Source organism: Hemicordylus capensis, chromosome 4, assembly GCF_027244095.1.
Source record: "Hemicordylus capensis ecotype Gifberg chromosome 4, rHemCap1.1.pri, whole genome shotgun sequence".
Classification (NCBI taxonomy): Eukaryota; Metazoa; Chordata; class Lepidosauria; order Squamata; family Cordylidae; genus Hemicordylus; species Hemicordylus capensis.
The window spans coordinates 307,679,443-307,701,999 of NC_069660.1; the positions used below are offsets into that span (position 1 = coordinate 307,679,443).

The 22,557-nt window shown below is 46.2% G+C and overlaps 1 protein-coding gene across 1 annotated transcript in view; it reads left to right on the forward strand.

Moving 5' to 3' along the window:
- The first annotated feature begins 4,102 nt into the window (after positions 1 to 4,102).
- Positions 4,103 to 22,557, forward strand: part of TG (thyroglobulin) — a 240,257-nt gene continuing 221,802 nt past the window's right edge. The window contains exons 1-8 of the mRNA XM_053245969.1: positions 4,103 to 4,166; positions 7,365 to 7,473; positions 9,629 to 9,726; positions 11,661 to 11,864; positions 12,076 to 12,235; positions 17,681 to 17,787; positions 19,520 to 19,663; positions 21,543 to 21,728. Coding sequence (XP_053101944.1) covers positions 4,103 to 4,166; positions 7,365 to 7,473; positions 9,629 to 9,726; positions 11,661 to 11,864; positions 12,076 to 12,235; positions 17,681 to 17,787; positions 19,520 to 19,663; positions 21,543 to 21,728 — 1,072 coding nt within the window. The remainder of the gene's footprint in view (positions 4,167 to 7,364; positions 7,474 to 9,628; positions 9,727 to 11,660; positions 11,865 to 12,075; positions 12,236 to 17,680; positions 17,788 to 19,519; positions 19,664 to 21,542; positions 21,729 to 22,557) is intronic.

The following is a 22,557-nucleotide window of genomic DNA, read 5'->3' on the forward strand; positions in this document are numbered from 1 at the left end:
TTTGCTTAAATGCCTTTCATCATGTTGAAAAACGGATCAGAGACTTCTTGAGCAAAGATTCTGAATGTGCTGTTGTAGACTATGATAGAAATGACGAGGAGCCTCCAGAGTGTTTTACTGGCCTGCCACGTTTCAAGAGGAGTAACTCTTCCTCACGGGCATTGCTTGAAGTTATTGTAAAGGGAAAGTGTGCTGTCAAGTCAATTTCAGCTCCTGGTGCCCACAGAGCCCTGTGGTTTGCTTTGGTAGAATATGGCCAGGGGGTGGGTGGGGTATGATTGCCTCTTCCTGTGCAGTATGAGATTATGCCTTTCAGCATCTTCCTATATCGCTGCTGCCTTATATAGTACCAGCAGGGATTCGAACTGGCAGCCTTCTGCTTGTTAGTCAAGCATTTCCGCACTGTGCCACTTAAGGTGACCTGAAGTCATTGTCATAACCAGGGAAAAGTCAATAGGTTTAAAACACGGCCAGCCATTAAGGGTCTCCTTTCTTTGTTCCTGTATTTGGTGTCCTCCCAGCTTTCCTTTTGGTTCAAGTTATTCCAGCCCAGTATTATCTGCACCCAGCTCTGTTCCCTGCATTCCTTCTAGGTGCCGATGCCAGTTACTGAACCTGAGATTTTCTGCATGCAAAGGTGGTGTACTGCCGTTGAAGTATAGCCCTTCTCTCTGGTTCTGCAGAGACATAAAAGCCCTGCTGGATCAGGCCCAGCGGCCAAACCTCAAGCAAGACATGAGGGCATCGTCCTCCCCAGCAACTGGCATTTGGAAGCAGAATGTATCTGAACCTGGAGGCAATGTTACCCATCAGCATTTAAAAATAAACTCTAAATCAAAATATGCCTTCCATGTGCTCCAGTTTAAGGCTAATGTCTGCAGCAAACCTTGATAAGATGTATAGCTTTTTTTTAAAAAAAGCTATTTTCCTCTAGCAGTTGTATTATGCAATTATAGACGGAGATAATGCCAAGAAGATGCTTTGATCCAGTTCCTGGAGTCTGCATGGGACAAGGGCCCCCACCTTATTGCCATCCGTGAGCATTCAAGGAGTTTGATTTAGTCCCCCAATCTCACCTCTTAGTCTATCACATTGTGAGTAGATCTGTTCTGCCAGCTATCACAAGGAAATTCCTCTGCCTGCTATCTGTCATTCCCCTTTTAGTCCTGTCGGACTAAAGTGAGCACTGCTGTGGGTGTACTACTTGCAGGTGTGCACTACTGATGTTCAAACAGCCAGAGAGGTACAAATGAGCCCAGCTGAAGGCGGCGGGAGTGATTGATTGAACATGACCTTGGGGTAATCTTTCAACAGTTCCAGCTCTGCACAAAGGTGGTGTTACTTGCTTCAGGCTCTGAAAGGCTCTCCTGCTGGAGGTCTGCTCTTTGGTCTCCCTTACTGCTCTTAGGATGCAGCAACCAGAAGGCCCTGTGCGTGACAATCAAGCCTCTCTATTGTCAAACGCACCGCCACCCCACCCCAACAACCTTGTTAGGTGATCAGATAGTCAAATATTTCAGGGAACTTTGGCATTATGCTGTGCATGCACTTCTGATTGCTTCACATTCCCATTGGCAGGATGATACTCTGGCATACCAAGTGGTTACATGTCCATGGCAAATTACCACTTGATAAATGATGGTCTGTGCTTACAACAGAACAAGGGGGGTAGCACAATGAGAGGGCACATATTTTGCATGCAGCTTCAGTCCCCACCATCGCCAAAGGATTTCTGGTAACAGCTGGAAAAACACTCGCCCAAGGCTCGGAAAAACCACGGTCAACCAGAGTAACCAATTTAGGACTAGATACCAACCTATGGTAGTACATCACCTGCTGAATTGTGTACAACAGCTGTGTAGAGCAAGGATGTGCACAAATTGATTTTTTTCAATTTGATTTGTGCCCAAATTGAATCACCTCTGATTTGTACCCGATTCTGTCCCCCCAAATCACCCCAGATTCGATTTGATTCAATTCAGATTCTGATCAATTCAGGCCACTTATAAAGATCCTAGGGGCACCAAATTTGGGTGATGGGTAGGTCCCCATGGGTGCTATCTACCACCCAAACTTCAAGGCAGTGGGACATTTGTTTGATTTTTAATGAATTACTTTAGTTTTTATTGATTTTGTATATTTCTGCCACAGGAAATAATGGGGATTAAAAGTTGCCCTATCCTAACCCTAACAATGATTCCTGGGTTGTTTGTTTGTTTTTTAAGGAAAAGTTATTATACAGCAAAGAAAAATAGTGCTCCATAAAACTCCACTTCTACAAGGGCTAGAGCTTAGCTTACTTTTCTTTTCTTTATGAAAGCTGGGAATCGAGGGTAATGATAAGAAGAATCTGACTACACTGCCAGCGTGTGCAGTCAATCCTGATCTAGATAGACCAATGGTCTGACTCAGTATAAAGCAGCTTCTTTTGTACCACCATGGCATAAACTCTTGAGAAAACTCAGCAGTCATGAAATAAGGGGAGAAATAAATTTGTAGATTAGAAACTGGTTGAAGGACAGGAAACAGAGGCTAGTTATAGATGGGGAGTTTCCACAATGGAGGGAAGTAAGAAATGGGGTCCTCCAGGGATCTGTACTGGGACCGGTGCTTTTTAATTTATACATAAATGATTTAGAAGTAGGGGTAAGCAGCAAGATGGTCAAATGTATGTATTTATTTATCACATTTATATACCGCCCAAACTTCCGTCTCTGGGCAGTTAACATAAAACAATTAAAACACATAAAAAGTTAAAACAATTCAACAATTTAAAATCAATCACAAAATTAAAACCAACAAATTTTAAAAGGCTGAGAAAGCTTGGTTGAAAAGGTGGGTTTTCAGAAGTTTTTAAAAAATTGCCAGAGATTTGCAGATGATACCAAACTCTTTCGGTAGTGAAATCCAAAATAGATTGTGAGGAGCTCCAAAAGGATCTCTCCAAATTGGGTGAGTGGGCGACAAAGTGGCAAATGCGGTTCATTGTTGGCAAGTGTAAAGTGATGCACATTGGGACAAAAAATCCCAACTTCAAGTATATGCTGATGGGATCTGAGCTGTCGGTGACTGACCAGGAGAGGGATCTTGGGGTCGTGGCGGACAGCTCGTTGAAAGTGTCGACTCAATGTGTGGCAGCTGTGAAAAAGGCCAATTCCATGCTAGCGATCATTAGGAAGGGGACTGAAAATAAAATGGCTAATATAATGCCCTTATACAAAAATATGGTGCAGCCACACCTGGAGTACTGCGTACAGTTCTGATCACCACATCTAAAAAAGGACATTGTAGAATTGGAAAAGGTGCAGAAGAGGGCAACCAAGATGATCAGGGGCCTAGAGCACCTTTCTTATGAGGCAAGGCTACAACACCTGGGGCTATTTACTTTAGAAAAAAGATGACTATGGGGAGACATGATAGAGGTCTATAAGATCATGCATGGTGTGGAGAAAGTGGATAGAGAGAAATTCTTCTCCCTCTCCTATAACACTAGGACCAGAGGTCGTCCCATGAAATTTAGGACCAACAAACAGAAGTATTTTTTCACACAATGCACAATCAACTTGTGGAATTCTCTGCCACAAGATGTGGTGACAGCAAACAACCTTTAAGTGGCGTTTGGATAGCTTCATGGAGGAGAGGTCTATCACCGGGTACTAGTTGGAGGACTATAGGCCACCTCCAGCCTCAAAGACAGGATACCTCTGAGTACCAGTTGCAGGGGAGTAACAGCAGGAGAGAGGGCATGCCCTCAACTCCTGCCTGTAGACTTCCAGCAGCATCTGGTGGGCCATTGTGTGAAACAGGATGCTGGACTAGATGGGTCTTGAGCCTGATCCAGCAGGGCTGTTTTTATGTTCTTATCACATGCAGGAGAGCTGCGATGAAGCAACCGAAGGTGAGCACAATTCAAGTCAACAGCCCTTGTGACTTTCTTAGAAACAGAACCTGCGTCATTAAGCCCCTTCAGTGCCCAGCTGGCCGTTTCTTAAGTGGCACTAGCCAAGCAACTGTTGCTATAAAAGCCTGGCTGAAAATCACACCAAATGTGCAGGTCCAGATCCTTCTGCACAGCATGGTGTCAGCTGTCCTGCTTCCCAGAATGGGCTCCTTGCTTCTTAGCACTCTGCTTTGCTTTGCTGATATAGCAGCAGCCAATATATTTGGTAAGCGCATCTCTTTTTCTTGACTTGAAACCGTCCCTAAACTTAGAATGATGCAGGTGATTTACAGGCTTTGCTTTTCCCTACTCAAAGGGGATGTACCACTGGGACTCAGCATGGAAGAACCAGGCTGCCAAACCCTTCTCAGGTGGCCTTAAGAAAACCTTTACTCTGGGATAGATCAGATGAATGGTCCCCTTTGCTAAGCAGGCTCTGCCCCAATTTGCATTTGGATAGGTGACTATATGTGAGCATGGTCTACTGAAAGATATTCCCCTTAGGGGATGGGGGATGTAGCTCAGTAGCAGAGCATCAGCTAACATGTAGAAGCTCTCAAGTTCAATCCATGGCATCACCAGGTAGGGTTGGGAAAGACTCCTGTCTCAAACCTTGGACAGCCACTACCAGTCATCTGAGCCAGTTGGACCACAGGTCTGACATGGTATAAGGCAGCCTCCTCTGTCCCACTTCGTGCAGTGGAGCAAGCCAGTCTAAGTTTCATAGTTGAATTAATGATCCAATAAATGCAACCCATGGATATAATTAAAGTAAAGTGTGCCATTGAGTCGGTGTCGACTCCTGGCAACCACAGAGCCCTGTGTTTGTCTTTGGTAGAATACAGGGTGGGGGGTTACCATTGCCATCTCCTGCACAGTATGAGATTATGCCTTTCAGCATCTTCCTATGTCGCTGCTGCCCAATCTAGGAGTTTCCCATAGTCTGGGAAAATACCAGTGGGGATTCGAACTGACAACCTGCTAACCTGTTAGTCACCCCTGCTAACTTGGCAAAGAGGCACCTTTTAACGTGGTGATTCTCTTTATTTAGCAGCTGGGGGAGTAACTGGCCCTATCCACCCCCAGCCAGGGAGCCTGTTCATTCATTCATTCATTCTTTCTCTGTGTATACTGCCCTGAGCCATTTTTGGAAGGGCGGTATAGAAATCAGGTTAATAACAATAACAACAACCTCTGGCTTGCTAATCAAGTCATTTCAACACTGTGCCATTAGGTGGCTCTTACATTATGCCCCTTTTTAATGCTCAAACTTTCTGTCATGATTGGCTTTCAAAGAGAGTGGCTGACATACTGTGCAATATCTCGTCTGCCTCTTAATGAAATGTACAAACAGTGGCACGAGAGTGTTCTTGGGCAGAACTGCAAGGATGCAGTTGTGCAATGGGAGGCCACTGGAAATAATGGATGTCTGCCGTGCAAGTGCATTTGCACAGTTATTGTATTTTGCGCATGAGCACTCATGAACAGCACGTGCATGTTCTTTTAAAAGGCAGACAGAACGTTGCTCAGTATATCCGCCATTTACTATTTAAAATCACCAGAAGAGACGAATATAAGCAATTGGGTTAGTGTGTTGGGAAGAGGACATGGGGTGGTTTGCATCTCACTCTTTCATCATCTTTTTTCTTTGAGTCCCTGGTCAGTTGCTGGAGCTGGTGGTGGTGGAGGAGATCATCTTTGATGGCCATCCACACCTCAGTCACCTCCAAGCTTCCAGCTGTTGTTTAAAGCATTCCCTTGCAGAGAAGGTTCAGACTCAGAACATAAGAACAGCCCTGCTGGATCAGGCCCAAGACCCATCTAGTCCAGCATCCTGTTTCACACAGTGGTCCATCAGATGCCACTGGCAGCCTACAGGCAGGAGTTGAGGGCATGCCTTCTTTCCTGATGTTTCTCCCCTGCAACTGGTATTGAGAGGATCTCAGTCCTAAAGGCCACTAGTATTGTATCTTATCATACTGGAGGGGCGGGATATAACTAATAATTAATGAGCTGTTTACTACTGCAATGTGACAGCATGGATTCTACGATGCTGTGGCATTCTACTGACTAAAGAATGTGGCAGCCAGATTGGTCTCTGGGAGAGACCATATTATGCCTGCTTTGAAACAGTTACACTGGCTGCCGATATGTTTCCAGGCAAAATACAAAGTGCTTGTTATTACCTTTAAAGCCCTGAACGGCTTGGGTCCGAGTTATCTTAGAGAGCACCTTCTTCTATATGATCCCCACCGCACGTTAAGGTCATCTGAGGAAGTCTGTCTCCAGTTGCCACCGGTTCGTCGGTGGGCCTTTTCTGTAGCTGCTCCTGGGCTGTGGAATACACTCCCGGCAGAAATCCGTAATTTGAGTTCATTACTGTCCTTCAGGAGAGCCCTTAAAACCTATCGGTTTGGCCTGGCCTTTCATGGTTTTTAAATGATTGACTAACTGTTTTGAATTGTTTTAAATTGTTGCCCTGATTTTCCAGGGTTTTTTTAGCTGTTTTATCCTGTTTTATAGTTTGATTTTAACTGTTAATTTGTTTTCATTGTTTTTATCGTGTTGTAAACCGCCCTGAGCCATTTTGGAAAGGCGGTATATAAATCTAATAAACAAACAAATAAAGACAAGCCCCAGTTAGGGCTAATGGTGCCTTTAACATTGCATGAAGTTTGCTGCTTGGCTACTGCTGCTCTGAATCATTGTTCTGCTGTGCAATAAAATTTTAAACTGTTTTATCTCTGGAATCCAAATGGTTTCTCTGCCCCGCCCTTTAGCCTGAGGACGTGACCTCACTTCACCAGGCTTTGCTGTAGGGGTATCGCTATAATAGGGCAAAGGGAGACAGTTGTCTGGGGGCCCACTGCCTTGGTGGGGGCCCCAGAGGCAAGTCACATGACTGACTCCCCCAGCCGCGAACCCGCCCGGGCTTCCTTCAGTTATATTCATTCTCCGAAACTGATGTGAGTGTTAAGACCTGGAGCTACCAGAACAGCATGTCTTTCTCTAGTACCATTCATTGACTTGCATCATCCACAATTTACAAAACTGTTTTAAAAATAGTTTAGGCTGATGTTCTATTGTAGCACATAGGCTTCAGTGAGAGGGGGCCATTTTAAAATCTTGTCTCTGGGCCCACTCCAACCTTGCTATGCCCCTGCTGGGTATTAACATTGCAAGGTTATGAGCAGAATCCCCCGACTCTCCAGAATCATGATGATCCTTTTGTTAAAATCCCTGGATACATATCTCTTGGGCATCCAGAGTGATCAGGGTGGCTAAAGGCCTTTGTGCCTGGTGATGATGGGAGTTGCAGCCCAACTATATCTGGAGGCCCAAGGTTGGGAATGTGATAATGGGATTACAGGGATGAGGATGGAAGCTTCTCCTCAAACAGTTGCATATTTGTTGTGGTTCTCAGAGTACCAGGCAGAAACCCAGCCTCTTCGGCCATGCGAACTTCAGAGGGAAAAGGCCTTTCAGGGAGGCGAAGGTTATGTCCCTCAGTGCTTGGAAGATGGCCAGTTCAGGTAAGGATAATCCAGTAGCATGACGGGAGATGTTAGGCTAGATGTCCTCCTCTGCGGACTCATCCAATGTTTACTAAGCATAAGATCAGCAGAGCCTGATTCTCCCTTTACACTTTATACACCAACATGGATTGCATAACATCTTGATTTGGCTGGTTATGGGAACCATCTTACCTGAGACACAGTCTGAGGGTATACGGTCACCTGGCTCAAGCTAAGCAGTTCCAAGTCTAGTCAGTGCCTGGATGGGGGACCCCATGTCCACTGCCCTGAGCTCTGTGGGGAATAAACACAAGATATAACCATGTGATACAATAAATATATAATACAATATACGCACTGAGAGTCAAATCTGAATAAAACATAAATATAAAATGTCATGTGTACTTCTGAAAGGAACTTCAAAGATCAGGACAAGATCAGACCCCTTCCTGCTAGAACAAGTAAAGTACGTAAAGTAAAATGTGCCATCGAATCGATTTTGACTCCTGGCGCTCACAGAGCCCTGTGGTTGTCTTTGGTAGAATACAGGAGGGGTTTACCATTGCCTCCTCCCCCGCAGTATGAGATGATGCCTTTCAGCATCTTCCTAGATCACTGCTGCCCAGTACAGGCGTTTCCCATAGTCTGGGAGACATACCAGTGGGGATTTGAACCGACAACCTTCTGCTTGCTAGTCAAGCAGTTCCCCACTGCACCACTTAAGGTGAAGCAAGACTCTTATTTTGCCCCATGTAAGACGGGATGAATTCTATTGCTTGTCAACTTATTTTTGCAAACTAGTTGAACTGGGTGGAGCCAGTGCAGGAAGGGTGAGCCCATATGGATGACTCAGTAGCTTTCCACCCCAGGGCACCTTGATTGTCTATCACAGGGATTCTCAATGCTGGATCTCCAGATGTTCTTGGACTTCAACTCCCATTATCCCCAACCAAAGGCTACTGGGACTGGGGGTTATGGGAGTTGAAGTCCAAGTACATCTGGGGACCCAACCTTGAGAATCCCTGGTCTATCTGATCCTGACAGGTGATAAGGATAATTTGGCCCGTAGTAAATCCGTGCTGAAGTCTTGGGCAAAATGGTTGTCCGTAACCACTCAGAGCAAGGACAGAATGTGATATCTTGGAGTGGAGCCTAAAGGAATCTGGTGGGTCATGTGAAGCCCAGGATGGAGTCTAGAGAGTGACTGGCAGGGTCAGCCAAATTGTAGATTTATTGGCTGTTCAGAACTCAGTATTGGATACCGCGGGGGTTCTCAAATGTAGATCCCCAGAAGGTGTTCGACTACAACTTCCATCATCCCCAGCCACAATGACCATTGTTGAGAGTTTTAGTCCAGCACCTTCTAAGTCTGAGAGCCCTTGGGACACCTGAATGAATGTGTAATCCAGAAAAACATTGAATGGTTAGCAACCCTGGTGGTGTTGCCTGAAAATAGGTGAAGGACATGGAGGCAGGGGGGAGGAACAGGATGGAAGATGCCATGACTGTAGCCTCCAATTCCACTTCAAAGCTATTAAAAAACAAACATATGTCTTCTCCGGGTTGCAGCTTAGCATCTCTGGGTGTGTCCAAACATGGTCCATACATACAGCTGAATAAGATGGTAGAATCCCAGTCCTGTGGTAGTCAATAGGACTATAGCACCTCAGACTGCAAGTGAGAGATGGCATTTTTGAATGCTTCCCCTGTATGTGGAAATTAAAACATGAGGGTTTGAACATTAAAAAAGCAACTCTTCTTTGCAGTGAAAAATGATGACATCACAGAGAGCGAGCGAGAGTGAGAGCGCGCGTGCGAGCGTGCACTAGCTAAATTTTCCCCTTGCTGTGCTAGTTTTCCACTTGCGTTTTTGTACACCAAGAGAATGTTGAGCAGTACTAAGCAGGACAACAGTCAAGAGTGGTACAGTCTACTGCCTCAAGACTCTACCACTTCTTTCTTCTGCATGGGTCAATGAGGCCTCATTTTCTTTGTCCTTGTTGGTTGGTCCATGGGGAGGTAGTTGGCTGAGGGTGCCACCACAACACTTGAAGATGTGTAATGGTTTTTTGGGGATGTTTGCCATGATCAGGATTAGGGACTTGTGATTTATAGATATATCTCTGAGGTACAAGTCTAATAACACAGGAAATCTTTATTGGTTGCCTACTAGGAACATGCAGTGTGATAACAATCACCTCTCCTGCTGGTGTGTAGATGACAAAGGAGCCGAGGTACCAGGTAGCAGACAGACTGGATCTCCCATAGCTTGTAAGTCAGCCATTGGCATGCCTTTGCGGCTGGGAACAATGTTCTTTGTAGGGGGCATTCACAGGATCACAGAATATGAATGTTTGTTGTTGTTGGAACAGTTGAAACACACTTTCATTCATACGGGGCGGGGGAAGTGTTGATCAAAGAGCAGTAAAAGGATACAATTTGGCTAGGTCGCTTGACATTCTGCCCTGTTCATAACTCTCCTAAGCCAATAAGGTTTAAAGCCATCTGAACTACTGCCCATCACTTCATCATGTGGCAATCAGCTCTGCAAATCAATGTTGTGCGGTGTGAAGAAGTACTTAGCCCCTCTCTGTCCTGAATCTCTTACATAAGAACAGCCCTGCTGGATCAGGCCCAAGACCTATCTAGTCCCGCATCCTGTTTCACACAGTGCCCCCTGCCCGATGCCTCTAGAAAGCCCACAGATGTGAGGGAATGCCCTATCTCCTGCTGTTGCTCCCCTGCAACTGGGATTTGGAGGCCTCCTGCCTCTTAGTCTGGAGGCGGGCTATAGCCACCTGGCTAGTAGCATTGATAGACCTGTCCTCCATGAATTTGTCTAAGCCCCTTTTAAGGCCACACAAATTGATGGCCATCACTACATCCTGTGGCAGAAAATTACATCAATTAATTATGCACTGTGTAAAAAAGTTTTTTGCGTGGTTTTGGTGTTTTTTGGGGGGTTGGCCCTAAATTTCCTGGCCATCAATTTCGTGGGATGACCTCTGCTTCTAGTATTGCGAGAGAGGGAGAAAAATTCCCCTCTGTCCACTCTCTCTAAAGGTAAAGTGTGCCATCGAGTCGGTGTCAACTCCTGGAGACCAGAGCCTCGTGGTTGTCTTTGGTAGAATACAGGAGGGGTTTACCTTTGCCTCCTCCTCTCTCTCAGTATGAGATGATGCCTTTCAGCACCTTCCTATATCGCTGCTGCCCGATATAGGTGTTTCCCATAGTCTGGGAAACATACCAGCTAGAATTTGAACTGGCAACTTCTGGCTTGCTAATCAAATCATTTCCCCACTGCGCCATTACTCCATGCATAATTGTATGCACCTCTGTCATGTCTCTTTGTAGTTAACGAAAGAGCCCTGGATGCTTTAGCCTTGCCTCATACGGAAGGTGCTCCAGGCCCCTGGTCATCTTGGTTGCTCTGTTCTGCATCTTTTCCAGTTCTACAATGTCCTTCTTAAGATACGGTGACTAGAACTGAACACAGTATTCCAAATGTGATCTATTTAAGGGCACTATGATATTCGCATTTTTATTTGCAGTCCAATCAGTTTCATGGGATGAGCACCAGTTCTTGGGTTGCAGCAAAAGTGAAGCTAAGTAAAATCAGAATAGAGACATACCTCTTCCCTTCATTGACTGGCCTCCTGATGTCCCAATCCGGGCTGCTGAATGTCTTGGCCAGCAGCATTTTGGCCCATTGAGCCTCTGCTGCTCTAGGGAGATAGGCCACAGATGAGGTGCAGAATACCACACTTCATCGTATGTATGGATAGCCTTTAGACAACCAAAAGAGTGCTCTTGCAGGAAGAGAAATCACTCTGCACCTGCTTGGGGGCACTATACACCAGAAATAAATCCCAACCAGTCTCGGCATAAGGCGAACTTGGCAGTGTTCTCCTTATGCTGAGCCAGCGTGGTGTAGCGGTTAGAGTGCTGGACTAGGACCGGGGAGACCTGAGTTCAAATCCCCATTCAGCCATGAAACTAGCTGGGTGACTCTGGGCCAGTCACTTCTCTCTCAGCCTAACCTGCTTCACAGGGTTGTTGTGAGGAGAAACCAAGTATGTAGTACACCGCTCTGGGCTCCTTGGAGGAAGAGTGGGATATAAAATATAAAATAATAATAATAAATAATAATGTTTTCCAAAAATGCAGAAATATACAAAGGTTAATGATGCTTCGTCTTGCCATAGGTTTGTCCTTCTGCCAGCTGCAAAAGCAGCGGATCCTGGTCAGTCGGTACATCAACAGCAGCACAACATCCTACATCCCACAATGTCTGGATTCTGGTGATTTCGACCCAGTACAGTGTGACATGGGTCAGGGGCAGTGTTGGTGCGTGGATGCTGAAGGCATGGAAATTTATGGCACAAGGCAGAGAGGGAAGCCAAGTCAATGTAAGTCATGCTGTGTGTATAGTGATTATAAATGTCAACTAGTCGTAGTTTCCTTCCTTCCCAGTGCCCTTTCGCCAAACTGGGAACTGTAGTTCTGTGAAGGGCTCTCTCGGCACCCTTAGAAAAAACTACAGCTCCACTACGCGACAGCAGTTCTGTAATAGCACCCTCAACATGTTATCATATCAAATGTCATGTGTTTGTCACTCAGGCCCTGGGAAATGTGAGATCCGAGATCGTCGCATTCTGCATGGTGTTGGGGAAAAAAGCCCACCCCAGTGCTCTCCTGACGGGGATTTTCTGCCTGTTCAGTGCAAGTTTGTCAACACGACGGACAGGATGGTCTTTGATCTCATTCACAATTTTAACAGGTAGAAGGAGTATATTGTTACAAATGGTGTAGTGGTTGGTAGAGTATTTGAAGTGCAGCTGATTCCACTGGTAACAAGTATGGGCAAGTCCTTCTAGCCCTCATATAATCTTCACAGTACCATTATGTGGGTACTTGGAAGATGCACTCCGCAGCCAAGCCTAAGTTTGTGTAAATGGAATGAGGTTCCTCTACCCAAGCTGGCTCCACTTTCTCCATTGTGTCGGTTTCTAGATTGTGTGCCCTTTGGGGGCAGGGACTTCTCCTCTCCTCTTCTGGAAAGCACCATGTAGATGCATGGTGCTACATAAAAATAAACAATTCTTTGAGTGTTTAAGATCTATTAAAGTGATCTTAAGGTCTATTAAAGTCATCTTAAGTGATCTTAAGATCTATTAAAGTCATCTTAAGTGATCTTAAGATCTATTAAAGTCATCTTAAGTGATCTTAAGAGTGCTTAAGATCAACTGAGAGGGCTTAGTGGTGCCTTAACCCAGGGGTTCCTAGATGGCCTTTGGCCATTGTGGCTGGGGATGAGGGGAGCTGTAGTCCAACATCATCTGGGGACCTCGATTTGAGAGCCCCTGCCTTAATTGTGAAGACATCCGAGGATAGGTTTTGATTCATACAGTTTAAACACAGCTGAGGACTGCAGTCCTTCTGAGTGTGGGGTGGGGAGGGGAAATGGATTGCCCCAGGGCAGGTGTAGCCGTGTGCAAAGAACAAGGGTTTCTGGGGCCCCCGCCAGGGAGAGGGGACCATTCACCACCTGCCACTGCCCCACCCACCCTCCTGCGGCTGGCTGCCACGACCCCACTAACCACTGCAGCTGGCAAAGGGAAGCAAGCCGATGGTGGCACAGTACGATGACATCTCTGCCCCATGCAGTCCACAGCTGGCTGGCTTCCCTGTGCTGGATGTAGTGGCTGCTGGGGCTGCTGTGGTGGTGTGTGAGTGGAGGGGCTGGGGCAGACGAGGACTGGGGGAGCTGCAGCATGAGGGGGTGGCGGCAGCGACGGCAAAAGCGGCAGCCCACCAGAACATTTGCACATGGGCTGCTGCCAGGGCCACAATGCCACTGGATGACACAGGACGGAAATCAGCCACTGGAGGGATGCTGTGCTGGGGCTGGACAGGGCCAGTTGCTCTCCCCACTGCTCAACAAAGAGAATCATCACCACTTTGAAAAGGTGCCTCTTGGCTCAGTTAGCAGGGGACAAGTCAGCCCTTGGTCCATCTAGCTCAGTATTGTCTACACTGACTGGCAGAGGCTCTCCATGGTTTCAGGCAGGAGTCCTTCTCAGCCCTCCTTGGAGATGCTGCCAGGGATTGAACCTGGGACCAGCAGCATGCCAGTTCTATTGTGGACTAGTGTCAGGACGTCTTAAAATGAATGACGGGGAATGCCCACTGAAATGCACTGGTTGCTTCCAAATGGCCATGGAATGCATTTAATTTCTGAATGGTTTATCTATTAGCGAGATGATGATGATGATGATGATGATGATTGATGATGATATGGACACTACTACCTTGATGAAGAGGAGGGGCTTGTGAGCTTCGAGGATGCAGAGGGCTATGCTGGAGGGTCACCCAAACCAGACAGTCCTCTGCTGAGAAGCCAGACTAAATGTGCCTATCCCATAACCATGGTGAGAACAAGAAAAACAAATTCTATACCAGATCGATCGTTGCCCGGGTGAACAAGGGCTGTGTCAAGTGCTAGGGTCCCCGGGCACTGGTAGAAAAATGGGTTACAAGACTCAGGATCTTCAGCTGAGCAACCAGGGCTGGAGATTGTAGAGCTACCAGAAGAACAAACTCAGCATCAAAATTCTTCTTTAGTCATCCTAGACCCTTGGAAAGGGCCCAATAATTAAATCACCAAATCCAGTCAATAACATCTAGTAGACTGTGTGTAAATATCATCATCATCATCATCATCATCATCATCATCATCATCATCATCATCATCAATATACCACAATTCAACAAAGTTCACAAAGTGGTTTACATAGAAAAATGAATAAGCTGATTCCCTGTCCCCAAAAGGCTTACAATCTAAAAATAATAGAGAAGTCCTCTCCTGTCCTAGTGGATACCTAGTGGAGCCGGTAAGGTACTGGACAGAAGAGATCTGTGAGGAAATGAAGACTGAGTCATTGTGCAGTGCACAGTCTATGGTGGGTGGAATCCAGTCTTCATGAATGGCTTGGGCAGTCATCTCTGAGATAAAAATTGGTTGTTGTAGGTGTAGCCCTCTGTGAAATGTTGGCTGCAAAATGGTATGCTGTTCATCCCAGCACAGAGTCTCTCCTAAAAGCTGCTTGCTGGTGTCTTCCTTGCGCCTCCTTTTTAGATTGCAAACCCTTTGGGGACAGAGAAGTGTCTTCTTCTCCGTTTGCTATGGAACTCATTCTGAAAACTCAGCATTTTGAATTTAAAGGCAGTATAGAAATATTCCTGATATTCCTATACCTAAATTGTGTGAAGTGTTGGTTCATGCCACTAGAGGGCAGGAAAGTATTAATGTGGCAACATCTGGCTCAGTAGAAATGCTTTATTCAAAGGATGGATTCCAGTTGCAGGGCACACATCACTCTTACACACACCACACACCACACACACACACACACACACACACACTTATTCTTTCAGAAAGTCTGTGTTTAGAGTCAAGTATTATGAGACATTTTGCTTTAACTAGCTCAAATCATATTGTATAAGTAGCTGGCCCCGAAGAGCTGTGGGTGTGATGGGTGCAGTGAGTGGGCCTCCTGCTGCCTGAAACAACTGCCTCACTGGATATCATGGAAGGGCCAATCCAGTGGCAGATGTGGCTGTTCTCCACCTTCTTCTCCAATAACATGTGGACTAAGATCTCTTCAACAAGAACACCAAAGCCCTGCTCGTGCAGTTTCTTTCCTTGGATGAGAAGGGAAGAGAAATCACAAAAGCCAAGCCTGGAGGTTTTACAGACAGGGCTCCCCCCCCCACTCCCCAAATCCACTCCTGATTGGAGCGTGCCAGTCCACATATTTGCTGGATTTAACCCAACCTCCCTGTGGGCTATCGGGGACCAGGACAGACAGGGCTTTGTTTTTCTCCGAAGGGATGCTGCGAATACTGGCTTAGCCCAAGTTATGTCCGGGGTAAAAAAAATCCTCTATTTCCAGCAGCTTTTGGAAAAAAACAAAACTCCAGGGCTTCTGCTTTCTCCAAAGGTGTGGATGGAGGTGCTGATGGCTATGTGAATGGTCCATCTAATCCAGGGCTGCTCAACTTTGGCCCTCCTGCAGATGTTGGCCTACAATTCCCATAATCCGTGGCTATTGGCCACTGTGGCTGGGAATTGTGGGAGCTGTAGTTCAAAAACAGCTGGGGGGCCTAAATTGAGCAGGCCTGATCTAATCCCTCGAATTAAAATGCCTCGAATCTGCTGGGAAGCAGATTCGTTCTTCAGATACTCCGAGGCATACAGCCATGTGTGAAAAACCTCCTAGATGTGATTGAATGTCACTGTGGAGTTTCTACTTTGCATGCTCTTTGAGGTGAAAGGGAGGGACTTACTGTCAAAGTGTGAAGTGGGACTGAGATAAGCAAGGAGAGAAAGAGAGCATGGATGAGTGGGGTAGGGGGTGTACACAACCTGTAGTTCGAGCACCGATTCGGGCCCTGGCTGGGAGCAGGGAGCGGGAGCTTGAAGGAAGAGGAGAAAAGGTCTTTACACGAGCCTGCTGGTGCCGTGCAGGGGTACTTAGACTGAGTGCCACCCCAACAGGAAACTGCATGGGGCAGTAAGGACCTGCTCTTTTCTTTCTTAAAGCTTTTGCTCCCAGTGCCCAACCAGGGCTCAAACCGGTGCTTGAACTACCCAGAGTGGGGGAGATTTATTTATTTATTTATTTATTTATTTAACATATTTATATACCACTCCATATAAAATTTCAGGGTGGTTTGCAACTTAAAGAAACAGCAGCTAAAACCTAAAAATCATATAAAACATATTACAATTACCATAAATCACCACAAATAAAATCACCATGAATAAAATTAAAAACCCACAATCTATTTATTTTGGGGTAGGAAAATTGTGTGTGCCTACCAAAATGGCTGTGTAGGTCTGATGAACATGGTTAGATATGCTGGCCAGGAAGAAGGTGAACCAATCACACAGTTGCTTCACCGTATGTCAAACTTTGTGTGGTTGAATCCAACTCATGTTCTCAGGACTTAGATTTCTTCATGGGATGTGTCCTGAAATCACCAAGCACTTCTGCTGATCTGTGCTGTTTAGGGCCAAATTACACAACCACAGAATGACTGCATTCACACGTAACACAAAACCGGAGGTCCCTTCACATCCGGTTTAATAAGCGGTACGTCTGAATGCTGGCACTGCAGTTTCCCCCTTCTACAACCGGAGTTGAGGGAGGAAGCTCCTACCTCTCTCCCGCTGCTATTGGCTGCTGAGGCTGTCCATTAAAGAAGGAAGCCCCGGCATCCAGTTCCCCCTCCTCTCTGCAGTCAGCAGGAAGCCCAGAGGGAGCTCTCCATTTCATCTGAATGTGGGTGGGAGAGCAGGGGAGGGGACGTGGAATCATGGGTCCATTGGAACCACCATTCTGCTTTACGCCCTAAGGTGGCCGTAGTGCATCTAACCAGACAGATATGTGTCTCTTTCGTGACTCTCACCGTGTCCTGCACTGATCAAGCATTTTCAATTAAATGCCATTTTTGGTGCTCAAAGGGAGCTGCTATCAAAATGCTGAGGGGGTTTGTGATCAGTGTTCCCTCTAACAGAGATTCCCAGATAATGTTTTATTACAACTCCCAGGATCCCCAGCTGCAATGGCTTTTCCTTGGGGATTCTGGGAGTTGTAGTCAACCACATCTGGGAATCCCTGTTAGAGGGAACACTCGTGATGTCTTCAGCTGGTCACAGCAAATGTGTTTTATAGCTGCTTCCCTCATAAAGGTAAAGCGTGCCGTCAAGTCAATTTCTACTCCAGGCACCCACAGAGCCCTGTGGTTTTCTTTGGTAGAATACAGGAGAGGTTTACCATTGCCTCCTCCTGCACAGTATGAGATGATGCCTTTTAGCACCTTCCTATAGTGCTGCTGCCTGATATAGTACCAGCGGGGATTCGAACCGGCAACCTTCTGCTTGTTCATCAAGCATTTCCCCGCTGCACCACTTAAGGTGCTAAGTGCTTCCCTCATACACACAAGGAAATATTTTGTAGATTTAACTACAGGTTTATTCAGCAAGAACTCAAAATGTTCTCCTTCTCCTTTCCCTCCGTTTTGCATTTGGACACCCCACCCCACTCCACCCCACCCCACACACTCTCTACAGGATCCCCTCTGGGACAAAAGTCCTAACATAGAACTGCATAGAATACAACAAATGTTGTACTCGTTAATGGGCTGGTTTTCCTTTCAGATTCCCAGAAGCATTCCTGACATTTAGTTCCTTCCGAAGTTTGTTCCCAGAGGTCTCTGGGTACTGTTACTGTGCTGACAGTCTGGGGCGGGAACTAGCGGAAACAGGTACGTGCCTGACAAATTCTGTTGGATCTATGCTAGGAGTGACTGTGTGTGTGACACAAATTGTGTTGAATAAATTTTGCAAGGATTCTGTTCCTTCCTACCATTTCAGTATTTCTTTATCCATCTCTCTGGATGTCTTTAACATATCTGAATAGAATATAACACACATTGCTGGGATGCCACGCACAATTCAGTTCACATGGGGCTAGGATAAAATGTGAAATGGATGAATTCGCCATATTCTAAACCGCGAGATGAGAATTTAAAATCAATGTTTTTGTCACTGCAAACCTAGATTTTCTCTCTGGCTGAAATATGAGTAAATTCTGAGATTGCCACCTTTAATTCACCCCAAAATAAATACATTTTTTAAAAACACAAAATTTGATTCACATTATGTGAATGTCTTCCAATATATATGTTGAAATATTCCTTTTTTGCTGTTACAAATTCATATTTGAAATGCAGCAGTGCAGGTGTTATTAGGAACACAGGCAGCTGCCATATATAGAGTCAGGCCATTGGCCCATCTAGCACAGCGTTTTTTACACAGGCTGGCAGCAGCTTCTCTAAGGTTGCAGGAAGGAGTCTATTTCGGTCCTATCTTGGATGCAGGTGCTCTTCCCAGAGTGGCCCCATCCCCTAAGTGGAATTTCTTACAGTGCTCATACATATAGTCTCCCATTCAAATGCAACCAGGGTGGAGCCTGCTTAGCAAAGAGGACAATTCATGCTTGCTACCACAAGACCAGCAAGACCAGAATCATAGTATGTTAGAGATGGAAGGGACTTTGGAGATCTTCTAGAGCAGTCCCTTATGCAGCCTGGCATCTGGCATCTGCCTGGAAACCTCCAGTGAAGGCAAGCCCACTACTATGTGAGGCAAACTATTCCCTGTTGAACAGCTTTTACAGTTACAAAATTCCTTCTGATGTCTACCCTGAATCTGCTTCCTTGCCAGGTCAACCCATAGGTTCTATTCCTGCCCTCAGGAGCTGTCTTAAAAGAACTAATCGTCATCTTCTCTGAGACAGCTCCTCAGATATTTGAAGATGCTATCATATCTCCCTGTGGTCTTCTCATTTCCAGGCTAAATATACTCAGCTGTTCAAACTGTTTAAGAACATAAGAACAGCCCTGCTGGATCAGGCCTAAGGTCCATCTAGTCCAGCACCCTGTATCACACAGTGGCCCACCAGATGCCCCTGAGAAGCCCACAGGCAAGCGATGAAGCCATGCTCTCTCTCTTGCTGTTGCTCGCCTGCAACTGGTATCTAGAGGCATCTTGCCTCTAAGGCTGGAGGTGACCTATACCAATCAGACTTGTAGCCATTGATAGACCCGTCCTCCATGAATTTGTCCAAGCCTCTTTTAAAGCAACACAAGCTAGTGGCCATCACCACAGCTCATGGCAGAGAATTTAAGAGATTAATTACACTCTGTGTGAAAAAGTACCTCCTTTTGTCGGCCTCCTACATTTCCCGACCTTCAGTTTCCTGGGACAACCCCTGGTTCTTGTGTTGTGAGAGAGGGAGAAAACTTCTCTCTGTCAACTCTCTCCACACTATGTATAATTTTAGAGACATCTGTCATGTTTCCCCTTAGTCTTAGTTTCTTACAGGAACTTGGATTTTTCATTTTAGACATGCAAAATTAAAGGAGGGGGTGGGTGGAACTCTCTCCAGGTATACTGAACCTGGAGCCAACACCGAAATGCTGTTTTCTTTTCCAGGTCTGGAAATGTTGCTTGAGAATGTCTATGATACAGTTTTTGCTACCCTGGAGCCTGCTCAGACGTTTACTGAAACCACCATGTTTAGGATCCTGCAAAGGCGTTTTCTGGGAATACAGCTGGCTACATCTGGCAGGTTCAGATGTACGTACATAAAAACTTAAGAACCACCTTGCCTATCTAGTCCAGCATCCTGTTTCCCTCTCCAGCCCACTAGATGCCTCTAGGAAGCCCACAATCAGGAAATGAAGGCATGCCCCCTTTCGCCCCTCTACCACCATTGCTCCCCTGCAATAGCATACAGTCAACAAGACTAGTAGCCATTGACACAGACCTGTCTGCCATGAATTTGTCTAATCCCCTTTTAAAGCCATCCAAGCTGGGAGCCATCAGCATGTCCAGTGGCAACAAATTCCACAGGCTAATTATGGGTTCTGAGAAGTACTTCCTTTTGTCTGCCCTAAATTTCCTGCTAATTGTTTTCATGGGATGACCCCTGGTTCTAGTGTTGTGAGAGGAGAGAAACTTTTCTTTCTTCACTTTTTCAACCCCATGCACAATTTCACATGCTCGTATCCCATCTTCACTTATTAACTCTTTTTCTAAACTCAAATGCTGTAGCTTTTCCTCGTAAGGAAAATACTTCCACCCCATGATCATGTTGGTTACCCTCTTTGGCATCTTTCCCAACTCTGCAATATCCTTTTTGAGACTTCGTGATCAGAACTGTGCATACTATTCCAGATGTAGCTGTGCCATAGATTTGCATAAAGGTATTATAATATTGATAGTTTTTTTAAATTTGGACACTTTATTAATAATCTGTAGGATGGAATTTGCCGCTTTCACAGGTGCCATGCCGTGGGTTAATGATTTTCTTGATTAATCCACCATAAGCCCACGATCTCTCTCCTGGTTAGTCACTGACTGCTCAGACCCCATCACCGCATATCTGGCTGGGATGTTTTTGCCATGGTGTGCATAACTTTACCTTTATTTATGCTGAATCACATTTGCCATTTTGTTGCCCATTCACCCAGTTTGGAAAGACCCCTTTGGTGCTCCTCACACTCTATTTTGGATTTCACCATGCTGAATAGTTTGGTACATGTGCATCTGCAGGGTGGGACAAAGGAAGATTCATTGCCCCCAGATTCATAGCCAGATTAACATGGAGCAGTAGACACTTTTATTTATATATGCATATGTAGAAACCCTCTCCGCCTCCACATCCCTGGACATTTTTTTTTTTTGGCAGATGCCCATGGTTTGGTGTCATCTGCAAATTTGGTCACCTGTAGCCTAAGGCTGTGTGGCTTAGAAAGCATGGAGACCCTAGAGATTAATAGTAAGGTGCTAGTGGTCTCTGATTCTCTGTGCCACTGCAGCAGCTTACAGGCACAGGGGACTCCTGGCCTCATTGAGACCAGCTTCAGGTCAGGCATTTGGTGAAGACCCATGGTCTGCATATGGGCTCTTAGCTGCCATTCTCCTTTTGCAAGGAGTACCCGTGAAAAAAACGGACACTTCAGCTGCCACCACTGCAGGTCCCTGGAGGATGGCATCTTCCAGCCCATCAAGGATCATGTGACAAAAAGAGCAAATAGGATCCATCTTTCTGCATGGGGTCATGCTACTGCATTGGCAAGTGTCACCATTGCCAGGTGCCAAAAATGTGGCATGGATATCATTGCCTGGCAAATGCTGGCATGGCATATCATTGCCTGTTTGGGGGAGGCTGAAATGGGGTGGAGCCAGAGCTGACCTGCCTCTCTGGAAGATCAGCAGCCACCATGGCACAAGAGCCAAGCTGGTACAGTCCGACTCAGAGCTTGACAAGTGCCAAATAGCCTCGGAGGATGTCCTTCCTTTTCGCAGAACGCTGCTTAGCTGTGCTGCAGAGACTTGAGCCACTTCCAGCACAGGCAGGCAGGGCAGGATGGTTGCCAGTAACGGAGGTGAATGGAAACCTTTCCCATGACCTCCATGTTTTCCTTGTTGACAATGTGTGTTTCTCATGCAGGCCCCTCCAAATGCGAAATGGAGAGATTTGCTGCTGTTCGTTTCAAACACAGTTATACACCATTGTGTGATGATACTGGAGCCTATGAGGCAATACAGTGGCAGCTGGACGGACAGTTCTGGTGTGTGAACAGCAAGGGGCAGGAGCGCCTGGGAACAAGGAAGCAAGTGCAGCGCCCAGACTGTGGTATTTAGAATCCTAGACTTGTAGTCGATCCATGACCATAGCTCAGTGGCAGAGCATCTGCTTTGCATGCCCAAAGTTCCAGGTTCAAACCCCGGCATCTCTAGGTGGGGCTGGTAAATACCCATCTGAAACTCATGAAAGCTGCTGCCTGTGTAGATGGGACTGTTTGAGCAAATAGTCCAATGGATAAGGTAGCTTGCTATGTAACCTATCAGTTCATTCAAATAATCAAAAACTGTTGAGCCCAGGTTTGGGAGCTGTGTGTGTGTGGAAGCAAGGTAGGAGGAAACCTGGGTAGAAGTGATTGTGTGGAAGCAAGACAGGAGGAAAAGCTACCCAGGTTTTCCTCCTACCTTGCTTCCACACAATCATTTCTACCAGGGTTTTCCTCCTGTCTTGCTTCCATGCAACCAAAAATTGGGAGCATACACAGCTCCCAAACCTGGGTAGAACACAGATTTTGATTGTGTGAACAACCTCAATGAAGCTCTTCTCAAGATCAATGAGAAGAGCTTTGGGTGTGTCTGTGGGGGTCTACAGGGAGAGCGGGTTAACTTACCCCTCCCCTCAGATGATCACCAAGCTGTCCTTGGGTGGATGGATCAGCTGCCCACACGATTACCACCTCGATCACGGAATTGGTAGGGGCAGCAGGGATTGGGGGCTGCCTGGCCCCCTGAAGCCCCAAATGCCCCGAGTCTAGTGTATGGAGCATTCTGGGGAGACCCCTTGATGCAGGGAGGCTTGTTTTAGCTTCTCAGTCAGGGGTCTCCTCATGAGTCCCACTGCGTGACTCACAGTCATAGAAATTGGGTTAGTGGAGCAGTCG